The sequence below is a fragment of the Triturus cristatus genome, chromosome 4_1 (assembly GCF_964204655.1).
Source record: "Triturus cristatus chromosome 4_1, aTriCri1.1, whole genome shotgun sequence".
Classification (NCBI taxonomy): Eukaryota; Metazoa; Chordata; class Amphibia; order Caudata; family Salamandridae; genus Triturus; species Triturus cristatus.
Genome location: NC_140585.1, coordinates 235,400,492 through 235,420,425, shown reverse-complemented (window position 1 = coordinate 235,420,425; position 19,934 = coordinate 235,400,492). Strand labels below are relative to the sequence as shown.

At 45.3% G+C, this 19,934-nt stretch overlaps 1 protein-coding gene across 1 annotated transcript in view; it reads left to right on the top strand.

Annotated features, from left to right (window-relative positions):
- SYN3 (synapsin III) overlaps positions 1-19,934 on the top strand; it is a 1,380,627-nt gene that overhangs the window by 1,196,885 nt on the left and 163,808 nt on the right. Inside the window, exon 10 of the mRNA XM_085651961.1 lies at positions 508-610. Coding sequence (XP_085508087.1) covers positions 508-610 — 103 coding nt within the window. The remainder of the gene's footprint in view (positions 1-507; positions 611-19,934) is intronic.

Sequence of the window (19,934 nt, the reverse complement as noted above, 5' to 3'; positions counted from 1 at the left end):
CTAGAAGTGTACGCCACCACTCCGGTAACTCAGATAAAAACGTCTGGCCACATTACTGATTCTAAAAGACAGTATGCTGCCACCACCGCACTACATGCTAAACCCAATGACAGCGACAGTAGTGTTCTATCTAAAATGAGAGCACGGTTAATACACCCTTCCAGGTCACAGGACAGGTACAGGAGCTCTCATGGTCGAAGCCTCTGTACACATGCTAGATTAGGGACAGAACTCAAACGTCAGGATAGCAGACACATGCAGCCGGGCGCTCAGGGCAGGGAAACATAGCAGTTTACCCAGCAGGGAGCATACCCATCCTAACACTTCGATTGATTTTTCTAGCAGCCATGTAGGGTGTAGGTCTTGAAATGTTTCATAGTCCACCTGCACTGACGCAAGACTGTAGAGAGTTCCACTTAGGGCAGTCTACCCATGCTCTGCCAACAGTTTCTTCTGCCCCCATCCATGCTGAGTTTCAGATTTTCAATGCTTTCTCTCCTGATGCAGGTACCGGCTCTGGGCGGATTCCTGTGCAGAAATGTTTGGGGGTCTGGATATCTGCGCTGTTAAGGCGGTACACAGCAAAGACGGCAAAGACTACATCATCGAGGTGAGTGTCACGAGAAGACGCAGAAAGCCCCTTCCAATCACAGAGCTAGGAACTGTGACGGAGGTAGACTGATGCGACAAAGCATGAAGGCTGACCTGCAAATACAAGCACAGCTGCTAACACAGAGAGGGAGACCTTGACATAGTCCTAAAGGGTTATTAAACAATTAGAAAAAATTATCATCAATTGACGGCTACTTGTTGACTTTAACAACGGAATATCATTTGTTTGAGATCGACCTTTACCTATCCAAAAATCTAAGGGGCATATCACAAACAACCGGCGATAATTATCGCTAAGCGCACTTAGCGCTAGGATAATTATCGCCGGCTAGCGTGGATTTTTATCGCTGAGATAGCGTGCTATTAGCAACGCTTATCTCAAAAGTGATAAAAATCCTCACGCTAACTGCCTAAAGTGAGATTATCGCTGGAAACCCGGCGATAATCTCACGCAATGTGGTGTTAGCTTGATGATAGGGAAACTTAGCCATGATATCCACCTTCCATCGGATATCATGGCTAAGTCAGTCCTGAAGCAGGCGTAAGGAAAGTAGCGATAACAGGGGTTATCGCTACTTTTCTTGCCGCTATGCTTCATAGCGTGGGGCTTGATGATAGGAGAAATGTCGCTTAGCGACATTTCTCCTGTCATGTCAGGTCAGGAACGCCCACTTTGCATCTCATTAGAGATGCAAAGCTGGGCGTTAGGAACTCCTACGCTAACGCAAGTTTTCACACGTTAGCGTGAGCTTGCTAATTAGGCGATACAATTATCGCCGCTTTTCGGCCGAAAACGGCCGCAAAAGCGGCGATAATTCTATCGCCTCGCCTTGCTGATATGCCCCCTTATGTGGTAAAAACAAAACCCATCTTTAATGGCCACTTACAAATCCAAAATCCGTGAGTCCTCGTTTCTCAAGCTCTGAACCTCGCCATAGAATCATTCCGCACTGTAGTGCAACTGCGCTCGTCCACATTTCCCCATGCCATTATTCTTCCATAACAAAATCAAATTAATTCAGGAAAACATTCAGACAGAAATCATCCCCATACCTGACACTCTTGCTTTGCAGTGCTACCTTATGGCAATTAAACCCAGCTTTACCAACTTTACACCTCTCGATGCAACCAACCTTGATGCCAACCTGGCTAGCAGCGCCCTGCAGGCTCGCCTTTTGACGCCTACCCGACAAACCCTATGATGCTTCTCTGTCCATCCTCCAAGGCCCCGCTGCTTGATTTGCTTAACTGTTCCCTGGGGCTTGGCATTGCCCCTATGGCCTAGAAAACCAGTTCTGTGAATCCTCTTTTGGAAAAACCTTCACTAGACCCCGGGAACTTAGAATTTCAGGCAAATTTCCCTCCTGCCATTTCCGGATAAGGTAATGGTGAACTTTGACTTGCAACAGCTCCAATAGTTAATTGAAGAATGCTAGACCTTTTCCAAGCAGGTTTTAGGTGGCACCCTTCCTTTATCGGTACCCCATCATCTACGCTGTACTGACCTGGTTCCCAGCGCCTTTTCCATCTTCGTTTTGAATCCCTCTTACTGTTTTATCCATATCAGTAAAACCTTCTGACATGCAGAATGAAACAGGTGCTGTCTGTCAGTGAATTCCCCATTGATCAACTGCAGCATCACTACAGAGTTCTAGTGAAGAACTAGACCGCTAACATTATGTGTTCAAGACTATATTGAGGCACTCGTGAACGGAATTTTGTTGGAATAGGAGCTGTTGAATTTAAAGCTTTTCCTGTGGAGCAAGTTGAAGTAAAAGAACAGTTGGATGTTAATGCAGGTATGAAACTGGTAGGTAAAAAATTTGAGTTTTTTAGTAATTTGAGGCATAATGTATTTTAAAGGAGCTAAAATAGTTCAAGAGAAAGAGATGTCTGCATAACTACAGCATCCACTTTTCACATCTCTTTACTCACACTACCCATGTTCTCAGTCGCTTAACAGCTCCCTAAATTTAAAATAGCATAATTTTGGTAGGCATATTTTGTGCACAGTGGGTGTAGGTCCTCCACGCTGGGTTAGGCAAAAAGCCAATTTACAATATGATCAACATTCCCAGAAATTCTCTTAAACATCTGATGTTAAAGTGAGGGTATTGTTAGGTGTGGTGCTAAGACCTTAAGTTGTGCTAAAAAAAAACCTCAGATATTCACAAAGAAAAAACACAAAGGTTAAAGTGAACTTAAAATTAATTTTTGAAATGGGAAGAACTAACATTAAAAAAAAAAAACACTGAGATACGCCTGCGCCTATCTTGCACTGCTTATTCAGATATGATATATTTAGGATTGTATATCCATTGAAAATGAATTTTTTGGTTTGCTTAGATCTTTGGTGCTGTTTGACAAATCCTCATGAAACTTGGGGGAAAAAAATCACCTCAGCTCCTTCCTGTACAGTTTTGGGATGATCCGTTAAGATTCCATGGGAACTTTAGACACAGTTACCGCCCAAACCAGTGAATGGATTTACACCAAATTTGGCAGAAATCTAGATCTTGGGCCATAAAGAGTGCTTTTTAGGTTGAAGACTGCTTGACAGTCCAGCTTTCTGGTTTACTAACAGCATCTTGGGGACGTTTGGAAAGCTTCCCTGAGAATGCATTTCACTCGTTGCTTACTATTGGCTTTGTGGTTTGTAACTCTCCTTTGCTTGCTTTCTATTTGCTGGCTCTATTTGTTTTAGGCTGTCTAGCTTGAGTTCGTCCCTTCCTTTGCCCAAACCCTATTTACTATATTCTTGCACCAGTGCTCGATTTCTGTAAACAGGCCTTCGAATCTTGTCCTTATCTTGTCACATTTGCTGTCCATTCAAAGACAGAGGTCAAATGTCAGGCCCTATCTTCCAAAGAGCTTGGTGTTAACTTTTCTTTCTCTGACTTCAAAGTGAGAGGATTTGTGAATGGTCCTATTGCTGCAGACAGATAGGAGAGCTTTCCTTCAATGGCCGACTTCGATGACTACATTTCAAATTTCTGCATCACAATTACAATACACTCCTATGTCTTATCCAGCTTAAACTTAAAAGACTCTCAATGTACAAGGTGTGCTGCCTGTGCATTTATGCTTTTGGTAGGAAGTGTTCCATATATTGTCTGATATGGCGGGTCCCACTCCTGACCCCTTGTTGAAAGAGGTCCTGCTGGGCTGCACCATGTCTGTGGAATGGGGCATCAGGTAATTTATCTCTGTGTCCCTCCTTCCGTCCAAATGATGTCTAGCTTGCGTGTGGGGTAGAGAGCACTCACCAACTATTCAGATGTGGCTTAAGAGTGTGATCTACTTCAATGCACAACTGGAATTTTATTGCTCCACAATTCCGCAGGCACTTAGCCTACGCAACAACTGGGACACTTTGCGGGCCTATTTGCTCACGCATGAGGTGCCCCATTAGGACCTATGGTTGATCAATTTGCTGACCATGTGGGGGAGACAACTGATGCCATGCCTGGAGAGGGCAGAGCAAACTATAGCAATAGTCAGCCTACACCCATGGACTATTATGTTGATATATGACTGTGACGTGCTGTAATGCTGTAACCCTCTGCATGTCAGGGGTGCGGATGGATATCCATCTGTTAATTACTACATGGGTCATGCAGGAAGACGCTTATTGGATTAAGACCTATACCAATCACTATATTGCTGCCTGTTATGTCTATGCATGATATGCACTCTTGACAAGTGTTTGTTTTTTGTTTCTGACAAGTGAGAGGATTTAAGTGTCAGTCATACTGGCTACTGGGGATGTGCTTGAGGAAGGCTGTCCAATGTTGTTTTTCGTCTAGTACAAAACAAAATTTAAATGTCTGTAAATGAACTGTGGAGATGTTTCAGAATATTTCGGATTTGAAAAGCAGAGATGAAGCACATTTTTTGGTAGTTCTGAAGTGTGGGGGGAAAACAAATATTTTATTGCGTTCAAAGCAAATCAATACACTAGATGATGACTTTTCCACACATTATCGTTTGTGCACTGTATTGTTTTATCAGTAACACTGTATGTCTGTGCAAATGTAATGGTCATTTCAATTGAATATGTGTTCTCTGTAATGGCAGTACTCTACCACACCATCCATACTTCACTTTACCCCGCTCCACTATACTCTTCACCACTCTACACCACTGCACGCTACGCCACTCCACTGCACTCCACTCCACATTGTGTCACTGCACTCTTGTATGCACCACTCCACTCTATGCCACTTCACTCTACGCCTCTCTACTCTACACCACTCTATTCTATGCCAATGCACTCTACCCCACACTACTCTAATATGCACCACTGCACTCTTCCCCAGTGCATTCTACACCACTGCGCTCTAAACCACTACTCTATGCCACTGCACTCTACCCTGCACCACTCCACTCTAGTTGAAACAGTCTACTCTACGCCACTGCACTCAACACCACTGCACTCTACTCTGCACCACTCCACTCTGTCACTCTATTCTGGAAAAATCTACTCTTTGCCTCTGCACTCAAGGGCACTGCACTCTATGTCATTCTACTCCACTCTGTGCCACTCCATTCTTAGCCACTCCATCATACACCCCTGCATGTTATGCCACTGCACTCTACGCCATTGCACTCTATGCTGTGCCACTCTACTCTACGCCTCTGCATTCTACGCCATTCTACTCTAAACCATGGACCTCTACGCCAATACATTCAACACCACTTTACTCAAAAACCAATGCACTCTACGTCACTGCACTCTACACCAACTACTCCGCACCACTGCACTCTACGCCACTATACTCTACTCTGTAACACTCTATGCCACTGCACTCTACCCCACTGCGCGCCACACTACTCTACACTATTGCGATCTATGACACGGGCACTCTACACCACTCTATTATGCTCTGCGCTACTGTACCCTGCACCAATGCTCTCTGCACCACTCTATTCTGTACTAATCTATGCCACTGCACTCTACAACACTCTAGTCTAAGAGGCCCCTGGAACCCCATTCCCAGGGCTGCTATTTTATTTAAGGGGAAGGGGGCATGCAGCTCCCCTTTCTGAGCCTACAAAGTCCCCGGGGACCCCATCTCCCCGGGCCGTGCCGTAAATAAACGAGAGGGTGGCACATGCCCCCCCCCCCATTCCTAAGCCTCTAATAGGCCCCAGGGACTGTATCCCCTGGGGCCTATATTATAGAGGGAGGGAGGCTTCACGGCGCCCTCCCCAAACCTGACGATGACCCGGGGACACCATCCCCCGGGGATGCACACTACTAATTGGGGAAGGGAATGTATGCCCCCCTCCCAGAGTCATACAACGGCCCTGGGGACCCCATCCCTCCGTGCCAGTTCAAGTACGGAGTCCTGGGTTCCCCAACTCATTGGACACTGTCTATTTTTATGCCTGCGGGCACTGGTAGGGAAAGTGTAATGTTCTCCCACCGGGTGGGAGCACAAAGCTGGCCCTTCCAGGTGGGGGGAACAAAACTTTTCCCTGCCCACATTCTCGGACAGGGATAAAATACAGCATTGCTCCCTCCCAGCTGAAACAAAAGAAATCTGCTCCCGTGGGGTGGGAGCAATGCCAGCTCCCGCTGCCCCGCTGCCAGGTGGGCACCGGGACATACCAGTTTAAAAAAATAATAAACAAGCCGGCTCCCCCTGCAGCCACTAACAATACTAATGATCTTGTGTGCACCGAGTGGGCACTAGGGCAGCTCGTACATTAAACAAAAATGTCGGCTCCTGCACGGCCCCGAGAAATGGAGTTGGAGACTTGTTTGTTTTTAACAAAAACAATATGTCTTTGACTATTTATTTTTTATATTTTTACCCGCAAATTGTAAAAATAAAAACTATGTATAAGTAGACACAAACCTGCTTTTTTAATAAATGTTTATTAAACATTTTTTAGTAATCAATATTCATAAACATTACATTGTGTGAATTATTGAAGTACATAAAAAAATATATTGGTGATTTTTAGAAAAAGATGATCGATCTGCTTTATGTATATTGATCTGTTCCCGCCTCGATAAAGCCAATAGGCTCACTTTTTGCATTTTGGTGCTGCAGAAGGTTGTGCGTGGTGTAGGGTTAGCTGCTCAGAGGCCAGGCCCTGCGACAACCCCAGACTGCTCCCAAGGGGATGGCTGCCTGTGGCCTGTGGGGGCGATGGCTGCAGGCCCTGCGACCATGTCCCTGCTGCGCACAGCCAAAGGCCATGATCTGGGAAGGGGGTTGGCTGCCCATCGGGGGGTTAGCCAGAGGCTAGCCCCGCAGCCTTCACCCTGGCTACCCATGGAGGGTTGGATGAACAGCCTGAATGCAGAAGGTGGACTTTACATATGGCATATGGCAATACAAAGAATTGCAATTCTAGCAGCTCCCTTTGTGTGAGAGCAATGCCGGCTCCCACAAGAGGCAGGGAGTCAACTTTGACCACGGGGTTCTTGAGGCTCTCCCACGGTCCCGGAGGGATAAAGAGTAGAAAGAGGCAAAATAAAGAGCAGAAATGAGCAGAAAGAGGCCGAATAAAGGTCCGAAAGAGGCAGACTAAAGGTCAACAATGAGCAGGAAGAGGCAAGATAAGAGTGAGAAAAAGCATAAAGAGGCAACATAAAGGTGAAAAGCAAGCATAAAGAGGTAGAATAAAGGTCAGAAACAAGCAGAAAGAGGCAAAATAGAGGTCCAAAACGAGCAGCAAGAAGCAAAATAGAGCTCAGCAACGAGCAGAAAGAGGCAAAATAAAGGTGAGAAATGAGCAGTAGAGGCAAAATAAAGGCCAGCAACAAGCAGAAAGAGGCAAAATAGAGATCAGAAACAAACGGAAACAGTCAAAATGGAGGTCAGAAACGAGCAGACAGAGGCAAAATAGAAGTCGGCTATGAGCAGAGAGAGGCAAAATAAAGGCCAGCAGCAAGCAGAAAGAGGCAAAATAGAGGTCAGAAACGAGCAGAAAGAGGCCAAATAAGGTCAGAAACGAGCAGAAAGAGGCAATGTAAAGGTCAGAAACAAGGAGAAAGAGGCAAAATGGAGATCAGAAATGAGCAGAAAGTGGCAAAATAAAGACCAGTAACAAGCAGAAAAAGGCAAAATAGAAGGCCAGCAGCGAGTAGAAAGAGGTAAAATAGAGATCAGAAATGCGATGAAAGAGGCTAAATAAAGCCCAACATAGAGCAGAAAGAGGCAAAATAGAGATTAGAAACTAGCAAAAAGAGTCAAAATAGAGGTTAGAAACGAGTAGAAAAAGTCAAAATAGAGGTCACAAATTAGTAGAAAGAGGTATAATAAACGTCAGCAATGAGCATAAAGAGTCAAAATAAAGATCAGAAGTGAGCAGACAAAAAAGGCAGAAAACAAGGAGAACCTCCTCAGGCACTCATGCACCCACTCACAAAACAACTCTCAGACACTCACAGCCACTCACAGACCTAGGCAGACACTCATGCACCCACTTACAAAAGCACTCATACTTTAACCCACTCACAGACCTACTCAGAGACTCATTCACTGACTCACAGACCCACGGAGAGACTCCCAAACCCACTCACAGACCCACTCAGACACTCATGCAGTCACTCACAGACTGACACACTCATGGAGGTACTCGCAAACCCACTGAGACACTCCCACACCCACTCACAGACCCACTCAGACACTAACCCAGACACTCATGCACCCACTGAGACACTCATGCACCCATGCACAGACCCACTGGGACACTCACACACTCACTCACAGACCCACTCAGACACTCAAACACCCACTCACACACCCACTGAGACACTGATGCACTCACTCGCACACTCACTTTCAGAGGTTACAGGTTACAGTTAGGAAATAACATAAAAAACTTAGAAATTCACTGAAAAAAACAAAGGTTACAAGGACATTATAGTAAGGAAATAGAATTTTTATAAAAAAAACTTGCTAATTCACTGAGAAAAACAAAACTTACAGGGATGTTGTAGTTAGGCTCAGATTTCACTCATACAAAACCACAGAAATTCAGCAGTTATAGTTACCTGAGCTAACTATAACTTATGCTTCTGATGTGCACTGTTTATGACCTCTCATATTACATCGCTCATGACATGGTCAATTACATCACTTATGACATCACTGATAAAAGAAACTTGGATAATTCTTTGGTTGGTTCATTGAATTTGGTTCTCTCAGTGCAATTACGCTTGGGGTGTAAATTGTGTCCACATGGGAAACTTTCCGTATGCACCCTTGGGTGAAAGCTGTTGAAGCGTAACAAAGCATTAAGATCAGTTGGTTTATTAAAAACCTCTTATTGGGACAACCGTTCCCACAAATAATCCTTAAATCTACAAAAGATAACCACTCAGCTAATAGTGTGCGTGAATCTCAATTGTAAATCCTAGATGTTTATAAACAAACATAGAGGCTTTCTCTTCACTCCCAGCCAGATAATTAGTATGAGATTGATGAACCTACACCACAACTTTAATTTGTACTCAACGGCATTATTAAGAAATAAAATCTTTTGTGTTTCAAAACTATGCACGTAAATGCATGCCAAACAAAGGTAATAGCCATTGATGTCCCTTGGATTTGATGGTATATATCCTTGAATATAAAGTAGGTTTCCTTAAGTCCAATTGCAACACATTCCATGATGAACAGAATGGGGTGACATAACCAGGTGTTAAATAAGATTTCTTCTGTCACTTGTATAGTGGTGTTCTGATAATTGCAGCTGTAGAGTGCTTCGTCATCCAGGCTCATAAGTAGTTCAGTCTCGGTATTAAAAGACATGTCTTTAAATGTATTTAAAACATCCCTACTGTCCTTTAGATATTACTGCATGGTAACCACTGAGAGTCTCAGGAAAAATTCTCAAAAGTAGAAAATTGTTCTAGGACCGATGCAAAACCAGACACAGTGGGGTGTCTCGGGTTAGGCATTCACCAGAAAACCTCAGATGCTGGCACTCATACTGCTCTATTCGTTGCTCATTATTTATTGGCAGATTACACCATAAACCATCATTAGGAAAGCCAATAAATTCTTACTACAGAATAACAGGACACAACTATGTAAATTTAATTGTGAACAAATGTAAAAATAATTTCTATAAATGAGCTGGAGTTCATCTTTTACGATAAGGCCACTGCTGTGCAGCTAGAGGCACTAGGCTGGTTACATGTGAACTTGTGTACACACTCGTGTGCACTTGTGTGTGGGCTGCGTATGTGAGATTATCATCATGCGTAGCCTGGTAATTGTGCACAGGTAGCCTGGCACAGAAGAAATTTTGCACAGAGAGTTGCTGACCTGGAGTAGTTCTTGTAATATTAGTGGGCATTCAGAAATAGGTCGGTAGGGTTTACGGAAAAAATGTGTGGTGCTTTCACTGCATTATATATATATATATGATAAAATCTGCCTTAAAGTGTAATTTCATCTACACAGTCCAGCAACGTGTCAAATGGGGGTAAAACATCAACACCGAGTTTGATTTTGCAAGTTCCAGTAACATAGCTATACACTTATTGGATGTCAAGAATTGTAGCATTTCTCTGGCTCATCTCAAAATCAGATTCCAGGCAATTATCCTACCTGCTGGGCCCAGTTAATTAGCCTGCCCCGCAGCAGAGGATATAAAGGCCTCCCCACACAAATGGGGCAATGACCCAACGATTGATCCAGTTCCTGAGACACTGAAAGGTTAGTGGGGAAAATCTGCATCTGATAATTAGCTGTCACACTGCACCTGTGCTGGATCAGCCCAGACCCACTGAACAAAGGAGTAACCTCAGACATCTGGAGCCAACACAGGAAGATCCCCCCTTTGATGTTTTGGTGAAAAGGGACCTGGCAGTGATGTCAGCTAGTGGGGGTGCTGAGGCCCTCAGAGGAGCTCTTCATGGAGAAAACTTGGCGCCACCATTTTGGATTGTCTCAGAATGCTACACAGGAGGGTTGGGACAAGGTAGAGGGAGAACTAGGCATCTTAGGTTTCGCCAGGTGGGCCTGCCATCTAGAAATTTCCACTCACCCTCATTAACTCCTGGGCAAGGGAGAGACAGTGAACATGACTTTGGACCTGGAAGGCAACGACAGCAGAATCTTTGACAGCTGGAAGGAGATGCCACCTAATGCCTTGAAAAGATGGACTAAGGACCTTGTTTGTAGCTGACCACAGGAATAGAGGGGTTTCTCCATGCATATTGGCACTGGCCCCTTTATGCCTAGTGAGGATCAGGCAGTGAAGGGAGAGCTAGATCTCACTATCATCACAGGTGCTCTACAAGACAGCCAGGAGGCTCTGGGGCTTGGAAATGTGGGCAGGAGGGTGCTAGACTGACTAGTTGCAGAAGGGCTGCACAAGAAGCCGCTACCAGCAGAAAAGGAGTACCAAGAGCCAGGAGAGAAGCTTGGCGTAGGGAGCTAGGAAAACCATCTCCCTGCAAAGTGTCCCCTTTCTAGGTTAGGAGACTTATTGAAACTACGCTTGGTGGCAAGAGCTCACTACCTGAAGCCAAAGACTTTCAATTTGGCCCCACGCGTCCTGAGATATACATTGTTCAAGATTCAACCTTTGACCACAGAGAAAACAAGCATGTGGTGCGTGCCTGATCTCCATTTCAACCCCCTGGGGTGGGACAGGGCCTGGGAGTCGTTGCATGATTGGTCATTTAATATGCCCAGGAATGAAGCATGTGTTTGGGGCTCTCCTCAGTTCGAATCATGGCCCCGGGGACTCTATGCCTCAGGCCTGGCACAGTAGTGTTAGGTCCCCGGACCCCACCCCAGAAACCTGAACACATACGAAGTGAAAGGGAAGGTGCACAGTCTCACCTGTGAGCAGGAGCAACAAAGGAGCTTGCTTCTGTTACTTTTGCGGCGGAAGTAGAATTGACTATTCTGGTGGGAAACCACCAGAGGGCCCATTTGCGAAGTGGTGCAGGGAGGGGGCGATGCCTGATGTGACAAGTGTGCAAACACGCCCTGTGGCACGTTTTAAGTTGGGGGATTAAGTCCCCTTGAATCCTGAGGGTCCCTGGGGGCCAACTAGCCCACCAGGAACCTCCAGTAAGCACCACAGGGCTGTGTTGCAGAGAGGTGGTCCGAGGCCAAGCCCCTTTTTACACCTCTCTGCAACACAACTCTGTGGTGCTTACTGGAGGTACCTGGTGGGCTAGTTGGCCCCCAGGGACCCTCAGGATACAAGGGGACTTAATCTCCCAACTTAAAACAGGCCACAGGGCACGTTTGCACACTTGTCACATCAGGTCCCCGGGGCGTGTTTGGGCTCGAGCCCCCCCCCAACAGGTTATTTTAAATCCAAATAGAGTCCCGAGAAATGGCGGTCCCTGGGGCTGCGGGGGGGCCACGTGCCTCCCACGGCTGTTTGTAAAAGTCCAAGGGAGGTGATGGTCCCCGGGGCAGCGCAGGGGGGATTGGGACCCCCCCACACATTTTTTAACAGCCCCGTCGAGGAGGCGGTCCCCGGGGCTGCGGGGGCCCCAGTGGGCCGCCACAAATCGATTTGCAGTGCCCCCGGGACCTGGCCGACCCGGGAGCTTTTTTTAAACGAAGCGCGGGAGTCCGTGCTTTGTTTTTTTTGTTTATAAATTCGGCGGGATTCACGACCCTATCGCAATCTGCTGAATTATTTAAAAAATGCTTTTTTGGCCCTGGGGGTCCTTGTGGGACCCCCCTGGGCATGCCTAGGGGGTCAGGGTGTTTCTACCCTGCCCCCCTTTCTTGTTTTTCACCTCTTGTTTCTGTTTTCTTGTGACACGGTTCTACCGAGTCACAAGATGGCTGCCAACACTTCCTGGTTTGGAGTGTTGGCAGCCAATTAGAATGACGCTCATGGTCGGGAGGGTTCACGAACCCACCGCAGCCGTAGATATCAAAACGTATTCTTTTTCAAATTTCTCAGGAACTACTGAACGGATTTTCAACATTTAACAAAAAGGGCTCTTTCTAAACCAAGACCTACCTTTTTGCCAAATTTGGTGTAATTCCGTTCAGCAGTTCGGTCTGTAGCTTTGTCTAAAGTTTCCTATGGAAAATAACATGGGGAAAACATGTTTTGGGACCCCCTTTTTTCTCGGCCCCAGCTTGACAAATCACCCCAAAACTTTAAAGACAGGAGCTGACCGGAGCGGGTCAATAGTTTTGAAAATTTTGCGAAGATTCGTCAAACTGCGCCAAAGTTATTGGGAAAACAAAAAACGCTTTTCCTATGGAAACTAGGTCCTAACTATGACTACCTTCTGGCAACCGCCAGTAGGTTGTGTATGTATATATATATATTGATCATGTGATCAAGACCCCACGAGGGCTGAAACGCGTAATGGCGGCATTGGTGTTGGGCACTAAATAAACGCTGGCACAAATTCAAATTGGGTTCGCTTTGTCTTTGCCAAGGATTTGGTTACCTGAAGGCGTTTTTCTTCATATATATATATATATATATATATATATATATATATATATATATATATCCAACACAAGAAAAAGCCTAATGAGGAGACGCCACACAGCAAAAGGTTGACTGCCTTTAATGGGAGGAAACTTCATTGCGAAAGTGGCAAAACCTTCTCAGTTCATGTAGAGCCCAACGCGTTTCGAGCACTCCTGTGCTCTTGATCACGGGCAAAAAATGCAGCAAACACCACAGCAGTGAAAGGAACCCTTGATAAGTTGCAACAAGTCCCGCCCATATAGGAGTATGCATCAAGCATGCTGGTACTTGATGTTCTCTTTCAACATATAATCACAGTGGATGCCGTGGTGAATCGCCAAATTTGCAAAGTATTACCCCAGTGGGTTGAGTACAGTCTGCCATTTTTGTCAACTAATCCATTTTACTTCTCTCGCACCGGCCCCTTTGCTTCTCGGCGCTCGAAACTTCAAAGCGCTCAGTCCGCATCGCTCGCAGCAGGGGGTCTCCGTAACCTAGGCTAGGCCGCTAAATATCCAACACAAGAAAAAGCCTAATGAGGAGACGCCACACAGCAAAAGGTTGACTGCCTTTAATGGGAGGAAACCTCATTGCGAAAGTGGCAAAACCTTCTCAGTTCATGTAGAGCCCAACGCGTTTCGAGCACTCCTGTGCTCTTGATCACGGGCAAAAAGTGCAGCAAACACCACAGCAGTGAAAGGAACCCTTGATAAGTTGCAACAAGTCCCGCCCATATAGGCGTATGCATCAAGCATGCTGGTACTTGATGTTCTCTTTCAACATATAATCACAGTGGATGCCGTGGTGAATCGCCAAATTTGCAAAGTATTACCCCAGAGGGTTGAGTACAGTCTGCCATTTTCGTCAACAAATCCATTTTACATCACTGACGTCATCAGTGATGTCATCAGTGATGTCATTTGAGATGTCATCAGTGATGTCACTGACCATGTCATGAGTGATGTAATATTTGACGTCATCAGCAGTGCATTGCGGGGGCGCGAGTTATCGTTAGCTGAACTAACTATAACGGGGGAATTTCTAGGGTTTTGTACGAGGGAAATGTCCAGCTAACTATAACGCCCCTGAAACCTATGTTTTTTTAGTGAATTTCTAAGGTTTTTTAAATGCCAATTCCAAACTATAACGTGCATGAAAACCTATGGTTTTTTCAGTGAAAATATATATATATATATATATATATATATATATATATATATATATATATATATATATAGGAGTAGTAGTCATCATATTAGCACTTTGATAGCACATTTTGCACTAACTATGTAATGTATATAGAATATAGGAGCCCAATTACAGAAACGGTTTGGGCTCCAATAGGATTATTAAATCAGTTTATGGTGAGCATTGGATTAGAATTGAATAGCCCTTAAAGGAAAGATAGTCGAATAGTCTAAACTGTGGGCGCTTATATTGGATTTTGATTTTAAATAGTGTGTAATTTGTTTAAACAAAATGTATTTATACAGAAATTATTTTAAAGTATCAAATTTGCACAAGGGCTTATCAAAAAGAGAACAGAAAAACAAAAAACAAAAAAGAATGTTTTGTGCATTAAGCAGAGATGAGATGCACTATCTTTTTCCATCTGTCACCTATATGTTTTAACATGTGTTTAATATTTATATATGTGTATTTATACAGCAATATTTATAGATATTTTAAACACCTGTTTTAATGATGACAATTTAAATCTATATCCGAATGTACATGTTAAAAGCACAAAAACAGAGATCGAACGGATAGTCTGTTTTTTATATTAATTGTCACTTTAAGCACTGTGTCACTTTAAGAATGGGAAGAAACTGAGAGCATGTCATGTGATCAAGGGTTCTGGGTAGCCCGAAATGCGTCATGGCGGCGAGAAGCACGAAATAAAATAATTGCAGCACGTACTAAGTGGAGTCCGTTCAGTTTTTCCTTCGTGGATCCAAGGGAAGGAATATCGAGAAAGTTTTGTGGTGATTCGTCAAGCGGGGGCTGAGAAAAAAGGGGGGGCCCAAAATGCGTTTTCCCCATGCAATTTCCCATAGGACTTGTTGACGCAGATACAGCCCGAACTGCTGAACGGAATGACACCAAATTTGGCAAAGAGGTAGTCCTCAGTTCAGACTCGTGCCTTTTGCTTTAATGGTGTAAATCCGTTCAGTAGTTCCTGAGAAAATTAGAGTTAAAAGTACATATATATCTATGGCCGGGGAGGATCCGCGGATCCTCCCCGCACCCTCCCCGAACCCTCCCGAGCACGAGCTGAATGCTAATTGGCTGCCAACACTCTGAATCAGGAAGTGTTGGCAGCCATCTTGTGCCTCGGTAGAACCGAGGCACAAGAAAGCACAAAAACAAAGACGCAAAACGCAACAAGGGGGCAGGGTAGAAACACCCTGACCCCCTAGGCCTGCTCAGGGGGTCCCACAAGGACCCCGAAGGCCCCAAAAAAATTATTATTATTTTTTTTAAATCGCGGGATGCGCGTAGGGACCGCGCATTCCGCTAACGAAGAAACAAACGAAGCGCGGGCTCCCGCGCTTCGTTTAGATTTAGCCCCCGGGGGGCCAAGTCCCGGGGGCAATATGGTTTTATAATGGGGGGCCCAGAGGGGCCCCACCCCCCGGGGCTTTTTAAAAAAAAAACCCTGTGTGGGGGAGGTCGAGCCCCCCCACACGCCCCGGGGACCGCCACCTCCCGGGGCTTTAACTTAAGTGGGGGGGCCGGGTCCCCAGGAGCCAATGATGGCGCTGGGGACCGCCACCCCCCAGGGCTGGCTCCTGCAGTGTCCCGGGGTACCCACCCCCGGGACACTGCTGTTTGCCTCGCGGCTCCCATCCTGCCATAGCAAACTGCTTTGGTATTTGGAAGAGAGAGCAGGAATCCTGCTCTCTCTTCCAAATACCAAAGACGATTGCTTTTCCACACGGGGAGCAGCATGTTAGCTGCTCCACATGTGGAAAAGCAATGCCGGCTCCCGCAGGACGCGGGGAGCCGGCGGGGCCGTGTGGGGATTGGGGACCCCCCCACAGCCCCCAACGGAGGCCAGGCCCCGGGGGCCATAAGTGGCCACGCGGCCCCCCTCCCCAAAATTTTTTTACATTTTTTTTTTAATGGCCCTGGGGGATGGGGTCCCCGGGGCAAATTATGGCCTGGGGAGGGGGGCCACGCAGCCCCCTTCCCGTTTAAAAAAATAAATAAAAATCTAAATTTGGGGCAGGCCCTGGGGGATGGGGTCCCCAGGGCCAAAAAAAAAGAAAAAGAAGGGGGGCTACACAACCCCCCTTCTAAAAAACAGAGGGGGGAGAAAAAAAAAGGATCGGGCCGGAGGCCACGCCCCCTCCTTACACCACTCTGCAAACGCGCCCCCTGGTGTGTTTGTAGAGGGGGAACGAATTCCCCTTCAATACTGGGGGTCCCTGGGGGCCAACTAGCCCACCAGGAACCTCCAGTATGTGCCAGGGGGCTGCGTTGCAGAGAGGTGTAATGAGGTCACTCCCCTTTTTACACCTCTCTTCAACGCAGCTCCCTGGCGCTTACTGGAGGTACCTGGTGGGCTAGTTGGCCGCCAGGGGACCTCAGGATTCAAGGGGACTTAATCTCCCAACTTAAAACGCGCCACGGGGCGCGTTTGCACAGTGGTGAAGGTAGGGGGCGGGGCCTGAGGTGATACTGTGCAAACACGCCTTGTGGCGCGTTTTAAGTTGGGGAATTCATTCCTCTTCAATCCAGAGGTCCCCTAGGGGACAAATAGCCCACCAGGTACCTCCACTAAGCGCCGTGGAGCTGCGTTGCAGAGTGTTGTAAAAAGGGGTGTGGCCTCTGAACACCTCTCTGCAAGGCAGCTCCCTGGCGCATACTGGAGGTACCTGGTGGGCTAGTTGGCCGCCAGGGGACCTCAGGATTCAAGGGGACTTAATCCCCCAACTTAAAACACCCCACGGGGCGCCTTTGCACAGTGGTGAAGGTAGGGGGCGGGCCTGAGGTGAGATCTGTGCAAACACGCACTGTGGCGCTTTTTAAGTTGGGGAATTAATTCCTCTTCAATCCTGAGGGTCCCTGGGGACCAACTAGCCCACCAGGTACCTCCAGTAAGCGCCACGGAGCTGTGTTGCAGAGTGTTGTAAAAAGGGGCGTGGCCTCTGAATACCTCTCTGCAATGCAGCTCCCTGGCGCATACTGGAGGTACCTGGTGGGCTAGTTGGCCCCCAGGGGACCTCAGGCTTGAAGAGGAATTCATTCCCCAACTTAAATCGCGCGACAGGGCGTGTTTGCACATGTCACCTCAGGCCCCTCCCCCTTCCTTCACCATTGTACAAATATTCCTCTAAAATCAGCCGAACTACAAATTCCGATTTACTCACCTGTAATCAGGAGAGAACCCAGTGCTGCATCTTTTAGCCCAGCACTGACCCTGAAAAGTAATTCTAAGCGTACTTACCAGTAACTTGTATTTCCTTCCATAGGAATCCATTGTGTGGTTTTCACCAGAACATTTTCAAAGTGTCCATTTTTGAAACGTACAAATATTCCTCTAAAATCAGCCGAACTACGAATTCCGATTTACTCACCTGTTATCAGGAGAGAACCCAGGGCTGCATCTTTTAGCCCAGCACTGACCCTGAAAAGTAATTCTAAGCATACCAACCAGTAACTTGTATTTCCTTCCATATGAATCCATTGTGTGGATTTCACCAGAAAATTTTCAAAGTGTCCATTTTTGAAACATACAAATATTCCTCTAAAATCAGCCGAACTACGAATTCCGATTTACTCACCTGTTATCAGGAGAGAACCCAGGGCTGCATCTTTTAGCCCAGCACTGACCCTGAAAAGTAATTCTAAGCCTACTTACCAGTAACTTGTATTTCCTTCCATAGGAATCCGTTTTTGTGTGGTTTTCACCAGAAAAGTTTCTAAGTGTCTATTTTCACAAACTAAAAATATTCCTAAAAAATCGTCTGTATGACTTAAACACACTCTTTCAACTGTTTACAGGAGGTTGGCCAGTGCTGGATCCAGGATCCACCACTGAGTAAGAAAAAGTAACCATAACACTACTTACCTGGTAAGTGAATTTTCTGCCATAGGATAACATTGGTGATTCTATGGGAAAAAGTTTCTAAGTGTCAACTTTTAAAATACAATAATATTCCTTAAAAATCACTACTGTAACCAAAGCGCTTTTAATCAACTATTTACAGGAGATGTCCAAGGACTGAATCTAGGATCCAGTTTTGTGGTTAGAACAGTAATCCATAAAGTAACTAATTGCATTTAACTAGAAATTCACATTGAGCTCAATGTTGCTTTGTGTTTGAAATTGTGTTGCCCATTGCAACAACTGTAACTACTGTACTTAAAAGTCTGTTGCCTATTTGCCAAGTATTTAAACTAAAGTAATTCATTCTGAGAAAGTATCTTTTGTATTGTAATGTATAATGTAATTATAATGTAATTTAAAAAAAAATCTAAAAATAAATAGTTTAAAAAATGTAGTAAATCAGTATAAAAAAAATCAGTATAACAATTATTACATTCACAATTGTCATTTAGAAAACCTTTGAAATTCACTGAAAAAACCATAGGTTTCAGGCATGATATAGTTAGGAATTAGCATTTAAAAAACCTTTGAAATTCACTGAAAAAACCATAGGTTTCAGGGGCGTTATAGTTAGGAATTGGCATTTAAAAAACCTTAGAAATTCACTGCACAAACCATAGGTTTCAGGGGCGTTATAGTTAGCTGGATATTTCCCTCGTACAAAACCCTAGAAATTCCCCTGTTATAGTTAGTTCAGCTAACTATAACTCGCGCCCCCGCAATGCACTGCTGATGACGTCACATATTACATCACTCATGACATGGTCAGTGACATCACTGATGACATCACTGATGACATCTGAAATGACATCACTGATGACATGTCATCCATGTGATAAATTAGTGCATCTTCTCACACCCTTTGATATACTCAATCAAAATTTCAGACGTCCATTCTCGAAACTATAGATACTCCAATACCAATAACTACATACCCACTCATTGACTCTTAGATCTACACACACATCCACTCACTCACCTGTACAGTCACTCATACTTACAGTCACTCAGTAACGGACTATCCTATGCATTTATACACCTACATAGACACTCACACACCACCAATCATCCATAGAGGTACTCTCACACCTAGTCACTCATGCAAATAATTAATCACACTCCCATTTACTCACCTATGCAGTTATACACACACAAGTTCACTTACAATAGTACCACATTCTTACGCTCTTATACAATCACTGATACAAGCACACACTCATCCATACAGCCACTCTCACAATCACACACTCTCACATATACCCACTTATATACTCTTACACACATATATACTGCCTTTCACATATGTAGTTACTCACACATGTACCACTGAGATATACATTCAATCACTAACACACCCATACATACACTCACCAAACCATACAGTCCATCATAGATGCACTCTTAAAACCATGCACCCATAGAATCACCCACTCACACATGTATGCACAGAGTCACACACACCCCACCCACACAAACACTCAGGCACCCAAACAGATACTCAGACAACCAATCAATAACCCATAGAGACACTCAATTAGCTATTCACAAAACCATGCAGCCGCTTGTACACCAACAGACAGACAGATACAAACATTCACACAGTTTAGTTACTAGTCTGCAGTAAGAGTCGTTTAATAACTGACGGGTGTGCATACCTGGTTTGAAGCACCAGCATCAGGGAAACACGAACTACACCTCCCAGGCTGCCACGCGCCCAGGAGGGAGGAGAATCCCGCCGAATCCACGCTCAAAAGCGCTCTGTCAACCC